The 19,750-nt window shown below is 37.3% G+C and overlaps 1 protein-coding gene across 1 annotated transcript in view; it reads right to left on the bottom strand.

Moving 5' to 3' along the window:
- The window catches only part of CFAP47 (cilia and flagella associated protein 47), a 489,073-nt gene that overhangs the window by 252,088 nt on the left and 217,235 nt on the right, over window positions 1-19,750 (bottom strand). The window contains 4 exon segments of the mRNA XM_029240167.1: window positions 1,914-2,030; window positions 5,490-5,624; window positions 6,365-6,369; window positions 10,833-11,025. Coding sequence (XP_029096000.1) covers window positions 1,914-2,030; window positions 5,490-5,624; window positions 6,365-6,369; window positions 10,833-11,025 — 450 coding nt within the window.

Raw genomic sequence — 19,750 nt, 5'->3', positions numbered from 1 at the left:
TGTGGTTGTTAGGAAGAATTTCCACATCATGAGAACTTTGAAATACTGGAAGAGGCTATCAGGTTTATGAGTGAACAAAGGGTCGGGGGGGACTTAATTCTTTTCACTTGTATCATCCTATTTGAAGGGCAGAGATCATTTATCAAAGTCCTGAGGGAAGACAAATGGTTCTGTGACAATGTCCAAATGAATTTGTATTACCAAAGTTGTGTTTTATAACAGATGTATAAGAAATATAACTTGGAAAACAAATGGGCTGTTTTTACAAAGAGTTTTATTCTGGGATTTGATTTATAATATAGATAGAGGTGAGTGGAGAATTGTTTTTCTCATATTTAATTCAATCTGGATATAGTCTCAACAATGAATATTCAGATTTTATAAATTATATACTCCTTTAGCATGGAGCAGCAAGTGAAGAAAATGAACAGAGGCTAATGACACAAGTCAAATGTACTACTGTAACTGGGTTTCTTCGTATTTTAAATACTATTAAAGTTGTCTCCCATTTCCAATTATTTCTGTGTTTGATATATTAGAAGTAATAAAGACTACATGTGAAAAGTAATTCAGTTTAAGGTATAGTTCAAAAACCAAAAAGATAATTGGCAGTTACAGTCTGTTGCTTTGTACAAGGAAAAAGTAATTGAATACAAAGACAATGACTAAAATTTAAGACTGGTTAAAGACCATTACTGGTTATCAAATCTGTCAACTCCTGTGGTACTGACACAGCTATTCTCATATCATCGTTGTAATATGTAATAAGAGTATTTGCCATCATTAACACATTAATATATGAAGTAGGATTTGTTGATCTAGGAAGAATTATATATTATGCTCGTATTTAATTTCTCAAGACTATTCCCTGAGGCTTTCATTTGTTCCTTATTTTTTAGAATGGGCTAGTAATTGAAACATTAAACAAGTATCGTGTGAACAGAATCAAATAAAAATGAGACTATATAGAATATCATCACAATTTGGGAGTGTACATGTATGTATACATCCATACATAAATATACGATTATGAAGCGATAGAGAAAAATGGAAACATTGGGGGTATCTTTGAGGTAAGATTTTTAGTCTTTACTTTTATTTTTCTTCATTCTTTCATAGTTTCTAAATTTTTACAATGAGCACGAAGTGCATTTATAATCAGAAACAACTAAATATTTTATACATATATATATATATATATATATTTAGCACACACTGGTTCCAGTTTCCTGGACTGGGACTGTAGTACATAAAGAACTTAGAGGCTATTCTCTACGGACCATATGCATGCAAAATAAACTAAAATTAAATGCATACACAAAAAGTAAATGCTTTATATTGTTAGAACTGTTTTAACAAAATTGGTGAGAAATCTCAGTAACATATGAATAACTTATCTATATCAGCAGTGGCAATCTTTTCATTACACATATATATCTGTTAAAAACAAATCCAGGGACTTCCCTGGTGGTATAGTGGTTAAGAATCCACCTGCCAATGCAGGGGACACCAGTTCGAGCCCTGGTCTGGGAAGATTCCACATGCCGCGGAACAACTAAGCCCGTGCACCACAACTACTGAGCCTGCACTCTAGAGCCTGCGAGCCACAACTACTGAGCCTGGGAGCCACAACTACTGAAGCCCATGTGCCTAGAGCCCATAATCCACAACAAGAGAAGCCACCGCAATAAGAAGCCTGTGCACCACAATGAAAAGAGTAGCCACTGCTCTCTGCAACTAGAGAAAGCTCTCAAGCAGCAATGAAGACCCAACTCGGCCAAAAATAAATAAATAAAATAAATAAATTTATTAAAAAAAAAAACAAATCCAGCTCGCTCTTTTGTAATTATAACACACATTAAATCTCTAGGGTTGATATGTTCAGTGAAGCAAAATTAAAAGAAAAAAAACACTTACTTTGGAGACAATGTCACAACCTTCCCTTGGGAGAGGGAGAAGTCAGTGGCATCTCTTCCGATAATTGTAGCATTATACACTAAGTTTTTCAAGCTTGAATTTTTCAGTAGAATCTATGTTGAAGAAGAGTATAAATGAGATCATGAATTTTAAAAATATATAACTTAACATTTCTTATTTTTATCAAAGAGTTATATATTTTAATCATGAAAATACTTACTCCTAGGGTAGTAACTGGAAGGAAGCAGAATTTGTGTTCAAAGATAGTGTGTGTGTGTATTATTGTTTTTTTTCCAGAAGTGGGCAGGGAGAAAGAGCTACCAGTCAAGGAAATTACAGATGTAAGAACACCTGATCTTTGAAGATATGAAATCCAAAGTTAGCAACTTGGATTTTAACTGTACTGCAAAGGGAAATCTTTAAAGAATTTGAAACAGAGAACTTACATAATCCAATTTACAAAAAGGTTACTCTGGCTGCTCAGTGTAGAAAGCATTATAAGGAGTGTAGGTTTAGTATCAGAGGTCAAGGCTGAAAACGATGGTGGCCTCATCTAGAAGTGGTAGTAGAGCTAAGGGTTGGCTGTCCCTTCCTTCCTGATGCCAAGATATGGAGAATATTTGAGAGTGAGTTACTTCATTTTTAGAGAGCATTTCATGAAAAATGTGAGTATATAAGTGTTTATGCAGAATATAATGGGGATTAAAAAAAATACACATTAGAACGACACAGAGTTATCATGGAAAGTACTGACCCAGAGGACAGAGAAGACCTGAGGGAAGTGAATGGTTGGCCAAATTAGAGTAAGGAAAAGGTGACAGCACTTAGGCAGTCCAGGAACTATAGTCATAGATAGAATATGGTAGACATCTGTTGAAAGATAAATTAACTACTTTTATATTTCAATAAGAACTTTGGTAACCACCAAGACAAGTAAGTTGTTGCCGAAGAGTTTCCACCCTTTGTTTACCCTCAAATTTGGGGCTCTCATGTTGTTTACCTGTTTACAGATCTCAGTAACAATCGAGGCAAGACTCCTCTAGTGTCTTATTTTTAATGTACGTATGTGTGCATTTAAAGTATTAATTAACAGATCTAGTGATTTTAAGTCACAGAGAGCTAATTTCCATTTTCTGGAAGGAAATGTTGAAAATAATAGTAGATGTACTATGAACTGTTACTGGTTTATAGTTTTGGAACTTCCATAACCAGCCATGAGATCTGAAGAAAGCTACTCATTCTCATTATGTCTCACACACACACAAATAAATTTATATATAAATAAATAAATAAATAAATGATGCAAAGGCATAGGGCCCATCTGTGGTCAGATTATTCCACCCAACTCCAGGATTTCATGTAGGGGTCATGTGAGTGGTAGATGGGGAGAAGGGAAAGCTGTTCAAGGAAAGAAAGCAAGTTTTGGAACCTCAATTCTCCTTTTGCAATGACAGCCATTCTTTAACTATTGTGCTCCTGTGTAAATTTTGATTCAAAAAGTAAAAAAAAAAAAGATAGTTCTATTGCTTTTAAAAGTATCTCAGAAAATCACTGCACTCTACATTTTTTCACTGATCATTATACTGTTTAATGGTCCCAGTATTCTATTTGTGACACATAGCTACAAAAATACTTTTTCGATTATAGTAGCCGTTTCTTGAGATTTTTCTTTATACTGGAAGGTTGAAAGGGTTGTTAAGAATGACATTCTACTACTTAGGCACTGCCATTTACCGTGTTGATGCATATGGGCAAACTATGCCATAGATTCTCAGCAATTTCCAAATCAGTGATTTTCTTGAATGAAATTTAAAATCAAAGTATGTTGTAATTGATATTTTATTTTGCATTTCTATTTAATTTTTATTGTTTCCTTCAAAAGATGTTTATTATATTTGTGAAAAATAAAAGCTCTATGTAGAATCACATCTATAATCTTAAAGTGTGAACATTATTCTCAGTAAAAAGTGTGGAAAGAAATCATGTTTCTATTTTAATATGCTTTAATCTGATTTTTAACATCACAAATAAAATTTATGTTTAAAAATTAGCTTGTGTTATTAACTTTTTCAAAATAATAATCAAACGGCATAAAGAAATTCAAACGTATACAGAATTAGAAAACTAGTAATAATACTTAAGTGAAATAAATCACTGCTTAAATCTAATTCAGACCTCTCCTACCTTCTGCAGGCTTAAGCAAAGCATTTCTAACTCTTCAGAAATTTGATTCTGAAGTCAAAAGTCCTCTTCATTGTAATTACAGCTCTAGGCCAGTTAGTACCCAAGGCCCTTAATTATCACTGCACGTAGTGAATTACCGTACAAAATACTGTTGAAAAAGTTCTCTGAAGAGTTTTGTATCTCTTTTTCCAACAAAAAAAGGGAAAGAAATAAAATTTTTAAAAAGGGATCATATCTCAATGTTTGCTAACAGAAAATCAGGAGGAGTGGCTTTCCTTTCCCTAAATTGAGCCCTTTACACTTTGAGACAAGGACCTGAGTTTTTCCTGACTTTAACTGAATCCTTATTAACCATCACTCATACAGTCACAGAGCCTGCACAGTTATTTTCTCAAGAAGGTTACATCTACAAAACACCAGGATGTATCTTTTGAAGACCAAATATGGACGTGTTTTGCATCAAAAGTATCAAATTACCACCCCCCCAGCTTAACATGAGGAGGAATACATAAAACAGCCTGAGGACAAGGAATAAAAATGATCTGACCAAAGAGGTAAATTAACTTCTGTACATAGTAAGATTCTAACAGCCCAGACTTTCCTGAGAAAGAAGGAGAGAACTATAAATCTGGTTGAAGATTTTATGAAAACTAGTAGAAGGAACAGTCTTAAACAAATATAAGAAATAAAACTGTACGCTCAACATATTTCACAAGTATTCATATGAAACATATTGTTTGAAAACCAAAGTGCTGTTGATGATCCCTGACAAGATATTTCTCAATCAAAGAAAACACTTGCAAAACATGGACATATTTATATAGTTTTGTCAGGGTCACAGGACTGAAAATTTCATTTTTAATTTTTCCTGCATATTAAAAAAATTCACTGTTACACATTTAGCAGCTCCAGCATATATAAAAGCCCTTAGTGGGGATTAACAGTGGCCCTGGTCAGGAGTGCTTTCATAATTACTTCCCTTTCCATACCCTCATTTGAACAAAATCCATCTGGATGTGTAAAGTTCCCTAAAGGAAAGCCAAGCATACTCCAATCACAAGTTTCTACTTACTGTGTCAGTCTTCTTGTACATGAAATGGATCTCAAGTTTCCTGAATGATTTGCCCTTCAAAGTGCTTAACTTTCATTTTCCATCTCCCCACCCTATTCCTCAAATGAATGAGGCATCATTTCATTGCAGGTAGTGATTACTATTAAGGAAAAATTCTCCCTTTCACTCTGCTACACCTTTAGTTTAGAAGGGAAAAACATTTAAGGCTTATTTTATCATACTGATACTTTTGTTAATTTTGGGTTGAGAAAGAAGTATCTAAAACCCACTTAAATGTTTAACTCCACGTATATTTTGGCCCCAAAGATATCCTTACCTCTCTCAACACAGTGTCATGAAGAGTACAATGAAAGGGCACCACCTTCTTGGGGAGATATGCAGGAAGTCTTTCATACATGCAGACACAAAACATGAGCATCAGGATTGGATTGGGATCACAGATATCAGTAGCCTAGTTTCAAAGAAGAGAATTATAAATTACAGGAAATACAGATAAAATATATAAAAAGAGCTAAAGCACAGTACATCAATTGTTGAATTACTTAAAACATCTTAAAATGTTATTGACACTGAAATGTTGCTATGAGCAAACAAAATATTGCTGTGAATCAGAACAGCTTCACCTATGTGTTAAAAGATAAATTAGATGTATTCTAAATATAACAATGACCTCACAGCCTCAAAGATGTCATAAAAGCTAGTCAGAAGTCAGAAAAAATACTGTGCACTAAAAATACTGACTAATGTGATTAAGATACCATCCCTGACTTAAAGTATATAATATGGTAAAAGGTAATAGTAGACAAACTACTAAGGTAAAAGATGGCAAGAGATTTTCAAGCAAAAGCCCAAAGGAGGAGGTAGCAGATGGGATGGCCTTGAAGAATGCTTGGATTTTAAATAAGTTGGTGTTTGAAGTGAGAAAAAGGTATATTCTATCAGAAAGGTAAAGAACTCTAGGACAAGGATATAGGAAGTATAGTGTTCATTCGGGAAAGAAAAAGTACAATCCAAATCACGCATAAGATAAGAAGGGGCCAGTTGTGGAAGAAAAGACTTAGGATTGCCACGGCCACATAGAGGAGGGTGTGGACGCCAGGGTGAGGGACTTGATTTCAGAACAAGGAATAACACAAGAGCAACAATTCAGGCAGATCAGGTAGGGGCAGCGGGAGGTGGCTGGGGAAGTACTTTGTCTAGAACAAATCACAGTAAGGCAGAAAATGTAATTATACTGATAAACAAGATAAATTAGTACTGATTGTTGGAAGAGATCTGAGAGAAAATCCAGAATTAGAGAGGAATAACAGCAGGGACAATCAACATAGCCAGAATGTACATTAAACCCAAAATGTAGAGTCAGGAGCAGAAGGAGGAAGGATTCTTTCTCTCAGTTTATGTAGTGCTTATGATCTCCTAGAGAAAGGCGGAAGTAGTGGGGAAGAATTATTCACAGCAATGAAGTATTGGGATTGGTCTGAGGCAAAGACTCAAAGACATATAAACACCACTGATCAACAAGCAGCTCTGTCATTGTTAGTCAACAGGGAGCTCCTAACATTTCCAAAAAATGAAGATCTACTATGACTTAATGGCACACATTCACATAGCAACTGAAAATGATCCGGGCCTGGCTTGCAAACACAAATAGTGGCAGAGCTAAGTATATCTAAAGTGTTACGTGGAACTAAAGCACTTGATTCTGAAATCTGGCAGCAGTTACCACAGAATAATGACAGCCCCTTTGATCATCTGCTAGTCCACATTCCCGAAAACATTATTTTCCTTCTTTGAAAGAACACAAAGGTTTATTCTTTCTTGTTCTGTCAATAAGCAGTAAGGCTAACCAATAAAGGTGCCTGGGGAGGAGATTATTAGGGGGAAAAGGGGGAGCCTTGGCAGGGTAGAAAACTGTTAGTGAGTATGATGTGAGGGAAACTGAGAAATATATCAGGACCTCAAAGTTTCTCATCAGTATTCTGTCATCTCACATTTCTTCACTAAGGACAATGTTAGTCAACATATATAGGAAAATTATTCAACATAAGGACAAACTGAAAAATGGAATACAGAGTTTAATTCCCACGAAATGAAGAATATGGGCCAGCCTCTGGGTGTGATGCAAAGAGAGCTATCTATAGTGATGGGAAATGTGTTCATTGGGGAAAGGGTAGAACTAGTGGCAGGATACTCTGGTTCCCAAGTCTGAGGCCAGTAAAAGTCTTCTGAACAGTTATAGTGACTACAGCATAAAATATATAGGCAGCAATACAAACTTATTCCAAAAACTCACCTTTGAAAAATGTGTAATAGGATGAAGAGGCAGTATTTTGGAAATGAAAAAAAAAGTTTATCTTAATTGAAAAATACTTTTGATAATCAGGGTATTAGAGTGAAAAAACACAGAAAAGCACAGTCTTACCGTTATGATAAATTTCAATGAAAATAACCTAAAGAACTTTAAAGTAATCTTTAAAAATTGTATAAAAGGGCTTCCCTGGTGGCGCAGTGGTTGAGAGTCCGCCTGCCGATGCAGGGGACACGGGTTCGTGCCCCGGTACGGGAAGATCCCACATGCCGCGGAGCGGCTGTGCCTGTGAGCCATGGCCGCTGAGCCTGCGCGTCCGGAGCCTGTTGCTCCGCAACGGGAGAGGCCACAACACTGAGATGCCCGCGTACCACAAAAAAAAAAGAAAAAGGGACTTCTTTTTCAAATATAACTGGTAAATAAGTACCATTCTGTGAACAATTTAAAAGCACTAATTGCTTTTTGTGATACTATGGGCTAATTGCTTCATACATTAGAGTGCATCAGAATCACATGGAGGGTTTACTAAAACACGGATCGCTAGGCCCCATCCTCAGAGTTTCTTAATCAAAAGGTGTGAAGTGCAGCTCTATCCATCTACCCTGCACAACACCACTGCACCAAGCTGTAACCATGGTGAGACTTTACCAATGGAGAGGGATGAGTGGAGTAAGTGTCAATGTTGAGAAGTAAAAATCCAGGGCACTGAGTATGACTTTAGCTCAGTCCAAGTTAACCTAAGTAAAGCCCTTCAGAGAGCTTCTCCTCATGGACCACCATAGTTATTAACCATGCAGACCCGTACTCAGGTACATACTGAACACGGAAACTGCCTCTTTCTAATTCAACAATTCGACCTGATCCCTACATTGGTACTAGCAGGTAGAAACTAGTAAGCTAATGTACACTCAATTGTCTGAAATAGGGTAGAGAAATATATAAAACCTGAGTGTGTCCCTTTATTCACTCATTTTTCATTCATTTATTTAGTTACTCAGTATTTGATATCTGTTATTTTCCAGGCACTTTTCTGAGACTACAGCAGTGAACAACAAAACAGTATAGACTGTTCCTGTTAAGAAGCTCACATTCTACAGGAGGAGGCAGGGTATAAATATGACCGGGGATCAACACTATTGAGAAAAATAAGCAAGAAAGAGAAGGACTGAAGGATGTACTAATTTAGAGAGGGTACTGGGAAAGCTTCTCAGATAATGTGATATTTGAGCAGGGTCTTGAGTGAAGTGGGAAAAAGAATCGTGAAGATATCCAAGAAAATGAAGCTCCAAGCAGAGGGAATAGAAAGTGCAAGGGCTTTGCAAAGGCATGAGACACAGTGTTTTATAAAGCAGAAAATAGGCCAGGGCCCATAATGCATTATTCTAAAAAATGCAGCAAACTCTGTGAAAACAACTTGTGTACGTCATTTTGTTGGTAAAAAATAGAACCATAATAATTTTACAACAAAAGGACATATTCATTTCTAATATATATACATATCGTATAACACTCTGGTTAAAGTGTTACTCCTCAGTAATCAAAGTGCTTATTAATACTTTGTTTTACTTTTTTTTTTTTTTTGCGGTACGCAGGCCTCTCACTGTTGTGGCCATTTCCGTTGCAGAGCACAGGCTCCGGACGCGCAGGCTCAGCGGCCATGGCTCATGGGCCCAGCCGCTCCGCGGCACGTGGGATCTTCCCGGACCGGGGCATGAACCTGTGTCCCCTGCATCGGCAGGCGGACTCTCAACCACTGCACCACCAGGGAAGTCCTTGTTTTACATTTTTGAATAGGCCAAATACATGTTTATAAGATTTGAATCTTATTAAATTGCAGTTTCAAGGCAAATTGCTTGATATTATCAGCATGTCAATTAGAAGGTGATAAAATATTCCATGTTTACTGTTCTCTAATACCAATATATCAATATATCTCTTTCAATCTTGATGTCACTATGTTTGCTAAACTAATGCCTTTAAGTTAGGAGCAACTGTAATTCAAAGTCTCATTTTAAATCATACTTTTAATCTTCCCCTTACTTCTAAAGTTTAGATTAAACTCTGAGGGTTCTATATAAAAAATAAAACATAACCCACTCTGAACATGACAGGTTTGTATGTACTTGGAAGAGGGTAGCTGAATGGAAGCCAAAGAAACAAACAATGTGCACATGTCCTCTTCTCAATACAAGCAATGCTTATGATGAAGAAAAAAATGCACAGCTATACTAGCCAATTGGAACTATTTCAAAGAATGTAAGCCTCTTGGGGTAGAAATTTATAAAGCCTCATTCCTCAAGGACAGAACCAGGGAGTGACCACCTGAACACTGGAGCAGGTCTATCTATGATCACCTGTTTGTCTTGGTCTTGGTATATGGACCTAATATGACCTACCCCCTCAAAATTCACACTTAGTGATTACCAATATGACTGTCACAATGACATGTAAGGTGTTTTCTAGTCAATTTTCACTTGGTCTCAACTAATTATGTACAAGGTTTCAGCAGTGTCACCTAAATTTAATACTTTATAGAGCTGAAAATGCCAGCAGTGTTAAGGCGATCTTTCATTTGTAGAGCATCTCTACATAATTTTTACCATTTATTCTTCAAAATAAATTGAAGAAGCATCTTTTATTATTTCCATTTTACATGTGTTGGGGCCCAGGGCAGGCTGCCCCAAAATGTGCCTCAATGGCATACTGATTATTTTGAATTCAAGTTACTTAAGAAACAGCCAATGCAAGAGGGACACTTTGACCCTCTTTGTGTCCCTGAAAGTAGGAGATGAATCTATCACGTGAAAGATGCACTCCCTGCATTTGAAGGCAGAAGGACACCGTTATCACAAGAGACAGGGAATTTGGGCAGAGATACCTGTATAAACAGAACATTACTTATTTAATTGACTACCCCAAGCCCAAATTCTGCTTAGATTCTTCACTAATTAAGCACCCAAAGCCCAAGTTTCTTTGTCCTGCCAATTCATCACCAATTTCTCTGTTTAAAAAGTATAAAAGCTGCCTGCTTTGGCCACTTCTTAGGTCCAATTTTTATGGGACCTCCATACACATGAATTAAAATGTGTTTCTTTTTCTCCTGTTTTTCTGTCTGTTAATCTGTCTTGTGTTAATTTTATTATTAGTCCACAAGAATTCAAGACAGGTAGAGGGGGAAATTTCCCCCTCCCTGACACATGTAAGGAAACTGATCTTGAAAATGTTATAGGACATCCTATTAAATGCTGTAGTCAGGTCTAGAATCTATGGATTCTGTGTTTGGTTCTGTGGTTCCTTCTATATTGTCAGACTACAATTTGTGATAATTTATTTAAAGAAAAAATTTCTCACCTTTGGGACAGTTTTTCCAAATAACATGTCAGCTGTTCTCATAATTTGTGTTCATCAAACTAAGCAGAATCCTTTCAGGATTAGAATATATGTTGCTGGATGCAAAACAAGGATTGACTTTTGGTGAATTTTGCCCATGTACAGGGGGCAGATTATTGATGCTATGTGGTATAACTCGGTATAGTACCAGAACCTAAAATTTGGGTAAGAGAGAGAGAAAGAAATTTTACTAGACCTGAATGGCAAAAGAAAAACTAGTATTTAAAGAGTAAATACTACCAAGCAAAGAGTAAATACACACCACCAAGCAATTCTCTGGCACCAGCTAGATGTCCTACATTCAACTCAATTCTGATAGTATCTACACAGAAGTTGTATCAGAGTCCATAGGTTAAGAGCTCTGTCCCACAAAACTGTCCTCTACTTCAGATGTCAATCACAAGCCCAGGTTGCTACCTGTGCTTCTGACCAATGGGCTATCTGTTGGAGGTTCCAAGGACCCCTTCCTTGGGTTCAATTAATTTGTTAGAACAGCTCACAGAACTCAGGAAACCCTTTTACTCATTAGATTGCTGGTTTGTTACAAAGGAAATTAAAAGATAGGAATTAATAGCCAGATGAAGAGATACATAGGGTGAGGTCCTGAACAAAGGAGCTTCTCTCCTCGTGGAGTTTGGGAACCAGCACGGTGGCTTGTGGAAGCATTCTGGTTGGATGGTTTCTGAACCCCCCTCCTTTGGGGTTTTATGGGGGGGTTTCATTACACAGGCATGATTAATTAAATAATTAGACACTGGGAACTGATTCAACCTCCAGCTCCTATTCCCTCCCTGGAAATCAGGACATGGGAGTGAAAGTTCTCAATGCTCTACTCTTGGTTGGTTCCCCTGGCAACCAGCTCCCATCCTTAGGTGCTCTCCAAAAGTCACCTCATTAACGTAAACCTAGTTTTGGTGGAAAGGGGCTTCTTATGAATAACAAGATATCCATTTCAACTTTATGGCTCTGGAGGGATTTCAGGAACTGAGGAAAAAACACCAAATATTATAACAAAAGATGCTCCCATTGCTCTTATCACTCAGGAAATCCCAAGGGTTTGGGGAGCTATAAGCCAGGAACCGTGGATGAAGACCAAATATATATGAGAAATATACATATTTTGGACAAAATATATATGAGAAATATATATATTTGGTCAGACCAAATATATTTATTATAAATCATAATATTGCATTACCTAATTAAAAAATTAACTGATTTGAGGACAGTTTTTTTCAAGTGCCATTTCATTAAAAACATAAGGATGTGAAATTCCTTTCTCATTTCTTTGCCAGCTTATGTAACTTATAAAAGTAAAATTTAGAAAATCAAAGAATAAGTTATCAAGTCATAACTGATTGTGATAATGATATTTATTTAAGAGGTCTGTTTTTAAGACAACAAAAATGTATACAATTTTGTAATTTGGCATGTTTGTATCCTATATCATAAAATTTGGTGTCTTTACATCATAGCACCATTCACTACATATAGACCACATGTTTGATCATGAAGCTACACATCTGAGTTTAAAAATAATTAAGCAATATTAAGATTAAGTAAAGAAACCAGTGTCTGATCAGTAGTGTAATATAGCAATGAGCTATTCAAAAGTGCTGCTCTACTAGTGAGGTAGTAGATCACAAGCTGTTCATCCCACCCAGAACCTACATATATACAGGAAAGACTTTCTCAATGAAGGAGTCAGAGCATTTGGTTTACATTACTGTACAAACTCAGCTCCTTGGTTCATCCCAAACCTGGGATAGACAGGCATGGGTGTGAAGACCACAATCTGAGCCATATGCTTTAGTGATACTGTCGGTAGACTGACCATATCTCTCCAGTATTCACCTCTTATTCGGAAAGCTACTCACCTACTTACTTTGTAGGTAAAGACCTACAAATCTCTGCTGGAGGGCTTTTTCTCTGGCACATGGGAGCACACTCAGCCAGGAGTGCCAGAAGATTAATGACCCTTGAAGCAGCCCCCTACCAAGAATGGTCAGGGAACTGGTAGATAAATACTCCAGCTTCCTCATCACTCAGTTGGGATGACTCTGAGATTCATCAATCTCATTCATCTGAGATTCAGTGTTCCTACAGATCCCCTGTGGAACTGAGCCTCAGTTGCCCACAGTGGAACCTGTGTGAAACCACATCTGTTATCAGCCTTCCTCACATTCTCTGATTCAACTCCCTACTCTAATGCCCATGCTTCTTAGGATCACTTCTGAAATAAACTACTTGGACTCAAACCTTGTCTCCGAGTCTGCTTCTAGGAGAGTGCAGTCTAAGACAAGTATTGGTACTTTCCTAGTCAAGTATACGTTAATTCTAACCTTAGAAAAAAGTGCTCATTTCTTTACATATAACATATCTACACGATGTAGTGTCTTAAATGGCTACAGTTTAAAAAGTATTAAAATATTTACAAGAGTGCCAGAACTACTCTTAACTCTGCCACAATGAGAACTATTTTAAAATTCCATCAAAAAAATCCATGTCTGAATTCTGAATAATTATCTGGCATATGTCTAGTAAGAATAGTCATTCAAAAATGTGATTTGTATCATTTAAGCATTTTTGACAGAAGTGTAACAAAACTTCTTTGCTCCTTCTTTCTGGTAGTTATGCGACTTAGGGTTCCTAGGCTTCAAATGACATATTCTGTAACCATGCAATTAAAAGCCTTTGAAAAGAACCTTTTCCCCTTCTCAGGGATTACCAAATGATGAAACACCTGAGAAGAGTTGAGATAAATGTTTGAGGCTAATAACCTGAACTGGCTCAGGATTCAACTGTCATCACTTACCTCTACTCTGCAAATAAGACAAGATCTACAAGTGACCCCTGACTACAAATATGGATTCAATGATGGACCCACACAGAGGATGCGTGTGACCTTTACCACAAGAAGAGCCACCACCCTGAGTAGTTAATTCTACAGCAGTGCTTCTCAAACTATCGGCAGTGAAAGACCCGTTAGTTTTTACTGTGCCACAAAATGCTAATTTTGTCAAATACTCTAAAAATAAATTCCTAGACAAATGAAATGAAGAATAAAACATACAAAATATAAGACCCCATCACAAGCAAACCCAAATCCACTATGTGTAAGAAGTGTTACTATTTTTTGCTTAACATTCAATCCACATAAAGTATTTGAAAGACTCAAAACAACAGTGACAAAACTGCTAATAGTATATCTTTTGGGTCAACACCCAATTTCAGCATGTGGAGGGGGCAGAGCTTCCCCACAGAAATGAGCAATTCTCAGACACCAGCAGGGCATCCTACAATTTAATGTAAGACTGACACTATCTACCAGAAGATAGCATCAGATTCTACAGGTTAAGTACTCAGCCCTGCAAGACTGCTCCTCCCTCAATTCAAATATCAACTGCAAGCCCAGACTATTACCTATGTTTCTGACCTTCCAGCTACCCGTTGAAGGTTCCAATGACACCCTCCTTGGTAACTCAATTTATATGCCAGCTGAAAGTCCAGGTTTGCTGACAAACTAGCTATAAATCAGAGGTTCCCACGACCCGCTCCTTGAGTTCAATTAATTTGCTAGAGAGCCTCACAGAACTCAGAGAAACATTTTACTTACTAAATCATGAGTTTATTATAAAAGGATATGATGCAGGAACAGCCAGATGTAAGAGATGCTTAGGGCAAGGTATGTGGGAAAGGGTGAGGAACTTCTACGCCCCTCTGGGCTCTCCACTCTCCCCATATCTCCACGTGTTCACCAATCCGGAAGCTCTCCGAAACCTGTTTGTTTGGGGTGCTTATGGAGGCTTCATTACATAGTCATGATTGATTAAATCACTGGCCATTGAAACGAATCAATGGAAAAAGGCTTAATCTCCAAAATATATAAACAGCTCATGCAGCTCAATATTAAAAAAAACAAACAACCCAATCCAAAAATGGGCAGAAGACCTAAATAGACATTTCTCCAAAGAAGATATACAGATGGACAAGAGGCACATGAAAAGCTGATCAACATCACTAGTTATTAGAGAAATGCAAATCAAAACTATAATGAGGTATCACCTCACACCAGTCAGAATCGCCATCATCAAAAAATCTACAAACAACAAATGCTGGAGAGGGTGTGGAGAAAAGAGAACCCTCTTGCACTGTTGGTAGGAATGTAAATTGATACAGCCACTATGGAAAACAGCATGGAGGTTCCTTAAAAAAACTAAAAATAGAACTACCATATGACCCAGAAATCACACTACTGGGCATATACCCTGAGAAAACCATAATTCAAAAAGATACATGCCCCCCAATGTTCACTGCAGCACTATTTACAATAGCCAGGTCATGGAAGCAACCTAAATGCCCATCAACAGACAAATGGATAAGGAAGATGTGGTACATATATATACAATGGAATATTACTCAGCCATAAAAAAAGAACGAAATTGGGTCATTTGTAGAGACGTGGATGGACCTAGAGACTGTCATACAGAATGAAGTAAGTCAGAAAGAGAAAAACAAATATCATATGTTAATGCATATATATGGAATCTAGAAAAAATGGTACAGATGAACCGGTTTGCAAGGTAGAACTAGAGATACAGATGTAGAAAACAAACGTATGAACTGGGAGATTGTGATTGACATATATACACTAATATGTATAAAACAGATAACTAATAAGAACCTGCTATATAAAAAATAAAGTAAAATTTAAAAGAAAAAAAAATAATCATTGGCCATTGGCAAATGATTTAACCTCCAGCTCCTCTCTGCTCCTAGGAGGTCAGGATGTGGGATGAAAGTTCCAACCCTCTAATCACATGGATAGTTCCTCTGGTGACCAGCCCGCACCCTTAGGTGATCTAGAGTCTTTCCAAAAGTCACCTCATTAACATAACAAAAAACACCTTCACCACTCTCCGCGCTTAAGAAATTCCCAGGGTTTTAGGAGCTCTGTGCCAGAAATGGCAATGAAGGCCAAATCTATATTTCTTATTACAAATCACAATATCACAGTATTGTAACATGGACGAGCCAATTTTGACTCCATGTTGAATCTGTTTCTTTGACTCTAGCCTTTGCTTTTCATTGCTTTTGTTATTATAATCATACATAATGGCCTGTCTCAGGGAATCCTACCCACCTGTGAATGGCTGAAGAAATTAGCACATCCCCTCCCAGAGGCTGGCCATTCCAGGAGATGTTTTGAAAGACTGATGGTCCTTTTTACTTTACTTCCTCCCCCCTCTCCCTCTCTATTCTGCCTTTTTACTTTACTTCCCTCTCTGATTCTATCAAAGAAACTGGCATCCAGACCCCCATAAGATGGTAATTTTGAGACATCAGTCTGCCATCTTCTCACTCTGCCGGCTTTCCAAATAAAGTTGTGTTCCTTGCCTCAACACCTCATCTCCAATTTATTGGCCTATCGTGCGGTGAGCAGAGTGAGCTTGGACTCGGTAACATTCTTTCATTACATACACTGAGTGCTATCCAACCACTGTCACATGCACTTCTAGTTCCACATGACTTTCACTATAACATGTGACTTAATGTTTTTCAATGACAGATTTTTAAAATTATGTGTTGTTTTAATCTATTTTGCCAATTGACAGAGAAAAGAGATGACAATTTTCATCTTTTCATTGTCCATAAAAAATCTCTGCATTTTCTTAGATTATTCAGATAGTTTGATTTGTTCTGAAGAACCATCTCGAATTGGCTTACGTTGATCAGAAGGAAAGAATCAATTGCCAGCTTATGATGATTATGTTAGATTTAGGGATGCCTGATGGTTTAACACTTGGTTGGAGTCTCTTTACTCCATTAACTGCAGGAACTTATAGGAGTATGCCAGATCCGAGTTAACTGAGAATCCAATTGAGGATTGTGTACTGGACCAAGCACCCAGACATCATTTTCAAGACTTTGTATTAGTTAATGAATGATTAGTCATGACAGGGAACAGAATACAGGCACCCCAAGATGTGCCAATTTTGCATGTGGATTGATTTGACTGAAAGCAACTGAGACCCAGCAAACTCAGGAAAAACTTTTTACCTCTCCCTTAACTGCCTAAAAGAATTTCAATAGGGAGCCTATACCAGGAAGAGGGCTATCACCAGAGATAACTTTTTCCATCAGAAAGACTTATCTACATGGCAGGGCAAACATTTGTTTACCAAACATTTGCTCTTCCCATCTTCCTGTGAATTGCCTTCCCCCCTTTTGAAGCCCCAGACCCCTACCCCCTTATTCTTAGTTCAGGATGGCATATAAGCCTCAACTGTCTGTCTCATATTTTTATGGGGCTTCTGTATGTATATAACTTGTTTCTCCTGTTTGTCTTATGTCAATGTAATTATTGGACCAGCTAAAGAACCTAGAAGGGAAGAAGGGAAATCTTTTCCATCCCTAAACTCATCACCCTGAGTGTGCTGCATGTAGAAAATGGAAAGGGCCTCAGACTGAAGGCTTCCCTGAATTGAAATGGTCCATGGCCACTAGGGCTCCATCTTTGTGTACATTTCTGATTTGAGTGTGGAGTGAGTGGGACACTAGAAGTGATGATATGAGTGATAAGCCCTCTACTTTGCTGTTACTGTGCATTCTCTTTTTACTTATCTTGTACACTTCCTTAAAGCTAAGTTAACATGTTGCTATGTGAAGTTCAGTGTATTTTCCACTTTTGATTGTCAAACCAAACCCAAGGCCATGCTGCTGGTGAAGCAGACTAGGCCCTATATGACTGACTATGCAAAAGATAATATTTCCAATATATTTTTGCCTATGGACTGGGATAAGTTAGGCATTAGCGATCAGTTAGCAATGAGCTGAGTCTTCCCATAATCTTTGTGATCAACAGAGGGAAATTTTCTTGAAGGATTTAAAGAACTTGAGCATCCTTAAGTATGGCTATAAAGTAGATTTTTAAAAATCATATCTACTATGGGTTTTTACTGTGCTGCAATAAAGATGAAAATCAAAGCACATGCAGTAAATAACTCACTATCCAAATCTCAGCTACCTCTGAAAACCTCATGCAGGCAAGCCAGCAAGCACATAATACATATGTAAATATTCTGAGCTACAATCTGTGAAGTCTCAAAGTCTATAAGTTAAATTTTTTCCACTTAATTTTAAAAAACCTGTTTGTGTACTTTAAGGCAGTGCCTTTTTGCTTTTATTTTATAGAAAAAAAGTAATAACCTTGGATATCTGGTTTCTTAGGCCACAAAAAGTTACAAGTACTAGGAAAAGGAACTAGTGTAAGCAGATGCATTGATAATAAAAAGCGAGAGGATATAGTCATATGACATGTGAATAAAGAAACAAACTATTAAAAGCTAAAAAATAATCCAAGGGCTTCCCTGGTGGCGCAATGGTTAAGAATCTGCCCGCCAATGCAGGGGACACAGGTTTGAGCCCTTGTCCGGGAAGATCCCACATGCCGCGGAGTAACTAAGCCCGTGTGCCACAACTACTAAGCCTGCGTTCTAGAGCCCGCGAGCCACAACTACTGAGCCTGAGTGCCACTACTACTGAAGCCCATGCGCCTAGAGCCTGTGCTCTGCAACAAGAAGCTACCACAATGAGAAGCCTGCACACCGCGACAAAGAGTAGCCCCCACTCACTGCAACTAGAGAAAGCCCGCGCACAGCAATGAAGACCCAACTCAGAACACCCCTCAAAAAAGATAATAATAATCCAAGCATCTCAGCACCATTTAGAGGAGAAATAGGCTTGTATACAGTCCTGTGGACCACTATACTGGATACTGAGGTGATACAAATATTTCAACCATTTCAAACCATATTCTATTTAAGAGGAAAGAAGGTCTATGTCTACTCCTTTATTCAATTATTACACACTGAGTACATAATACAAAGCCAGTTACTGTACTTAGAAATAGAAACATGACAAATACAATAATGCAATCTCTAGTTAAAGCATATTTAGAAAGATAATTAATCCTAAATGGTTGAATTGTAAAATCTTTAAAAAAGGTAAAGTATAAAAAGTAGAATGAAAAAAAAATGCTACCAAATTTACCTCCTTTTCCAAAGTTTCCAAGGAATAAGGCCTATCACACCTGCATTTGTCAGTGTTTCTTCCTGGTCTAAAATTCAAGCTGTTATTCCACCAGGAAATGGTTCTTATATTTTTAGACCACGTTTAAAGAAAACAATATTTTTAAAATAAAGATTGGTCTCATAATGAATAAATAGAATAGAAATGAAGAAATGTGAACTACTGCTTCGTTAAAAAAAAAAAGATGTAGATCATGACATGAGCTCAAATTTTAATTTAACTAATCTGTTACAATTTCACTGAATGTTCTAACCTGTGTACAAATTATTGTAGTAAATCTTAATTCAAAAATATATTTTGGGGCACAATTATTTTCAGTAGGAGTGAGCAAGAATCAGATCAGATTTAACTTTTAGAAGTTTACATTTCCACTGATCAGATTGTTTAAGTGGAATGACATAATAAACAATGTTTGAATACACCATAAATGTTTATCACCATAACAAAACTTATTAGTCATTTAAGTCTAAATATTATCAAGATCACAAATGTGTTGCAAAGAAAATATAATTTAATTCCATAAGGTAAGAATTACAAAAAAGAAAATAACTTTTTTTAAAAAAGAAAGGAAGAGAGGGCTTCCCTGGTGGCGCAGTGGTTGAGAGTCCGCCTGCCGATGCAGGGCACACGGGTTTGTGCCCCGGTTCGGGAAGATCCCACATGCCGCGGAGCGGCTGGGCCCATGAGCCATGGCCGCTGGGCCTGTGCATCTGGAGCCTGTGCTCCGCAACGGGAGAGGCCACAACAGTGAGAGGTTGGCATACCACAAAAAAAAAAAAAAAAAAAAA

The sequence above is a fragment of the Monodon monoceros genome, unplaced genomic scaffold (genome assembly GCF_005190385.1).
Source record: "Monodon monoceros isolate NGI ecotype Baffin Bay Population unplaced genomic scaffold, NGI_Narwhal_1 Super_Scaffold_22, whole genome shotgun sequence".
NCBI classification, from domain to species: domain Eukaryota; kingdom Metazoa; phylum Chordata; class Mammalia; order Artiodactyla; family Monodontidae; genus Monodon; species Monodon monoceros.
This window is presented reverse-complemented; position numbering and strand designations above follow the sequence as displayed.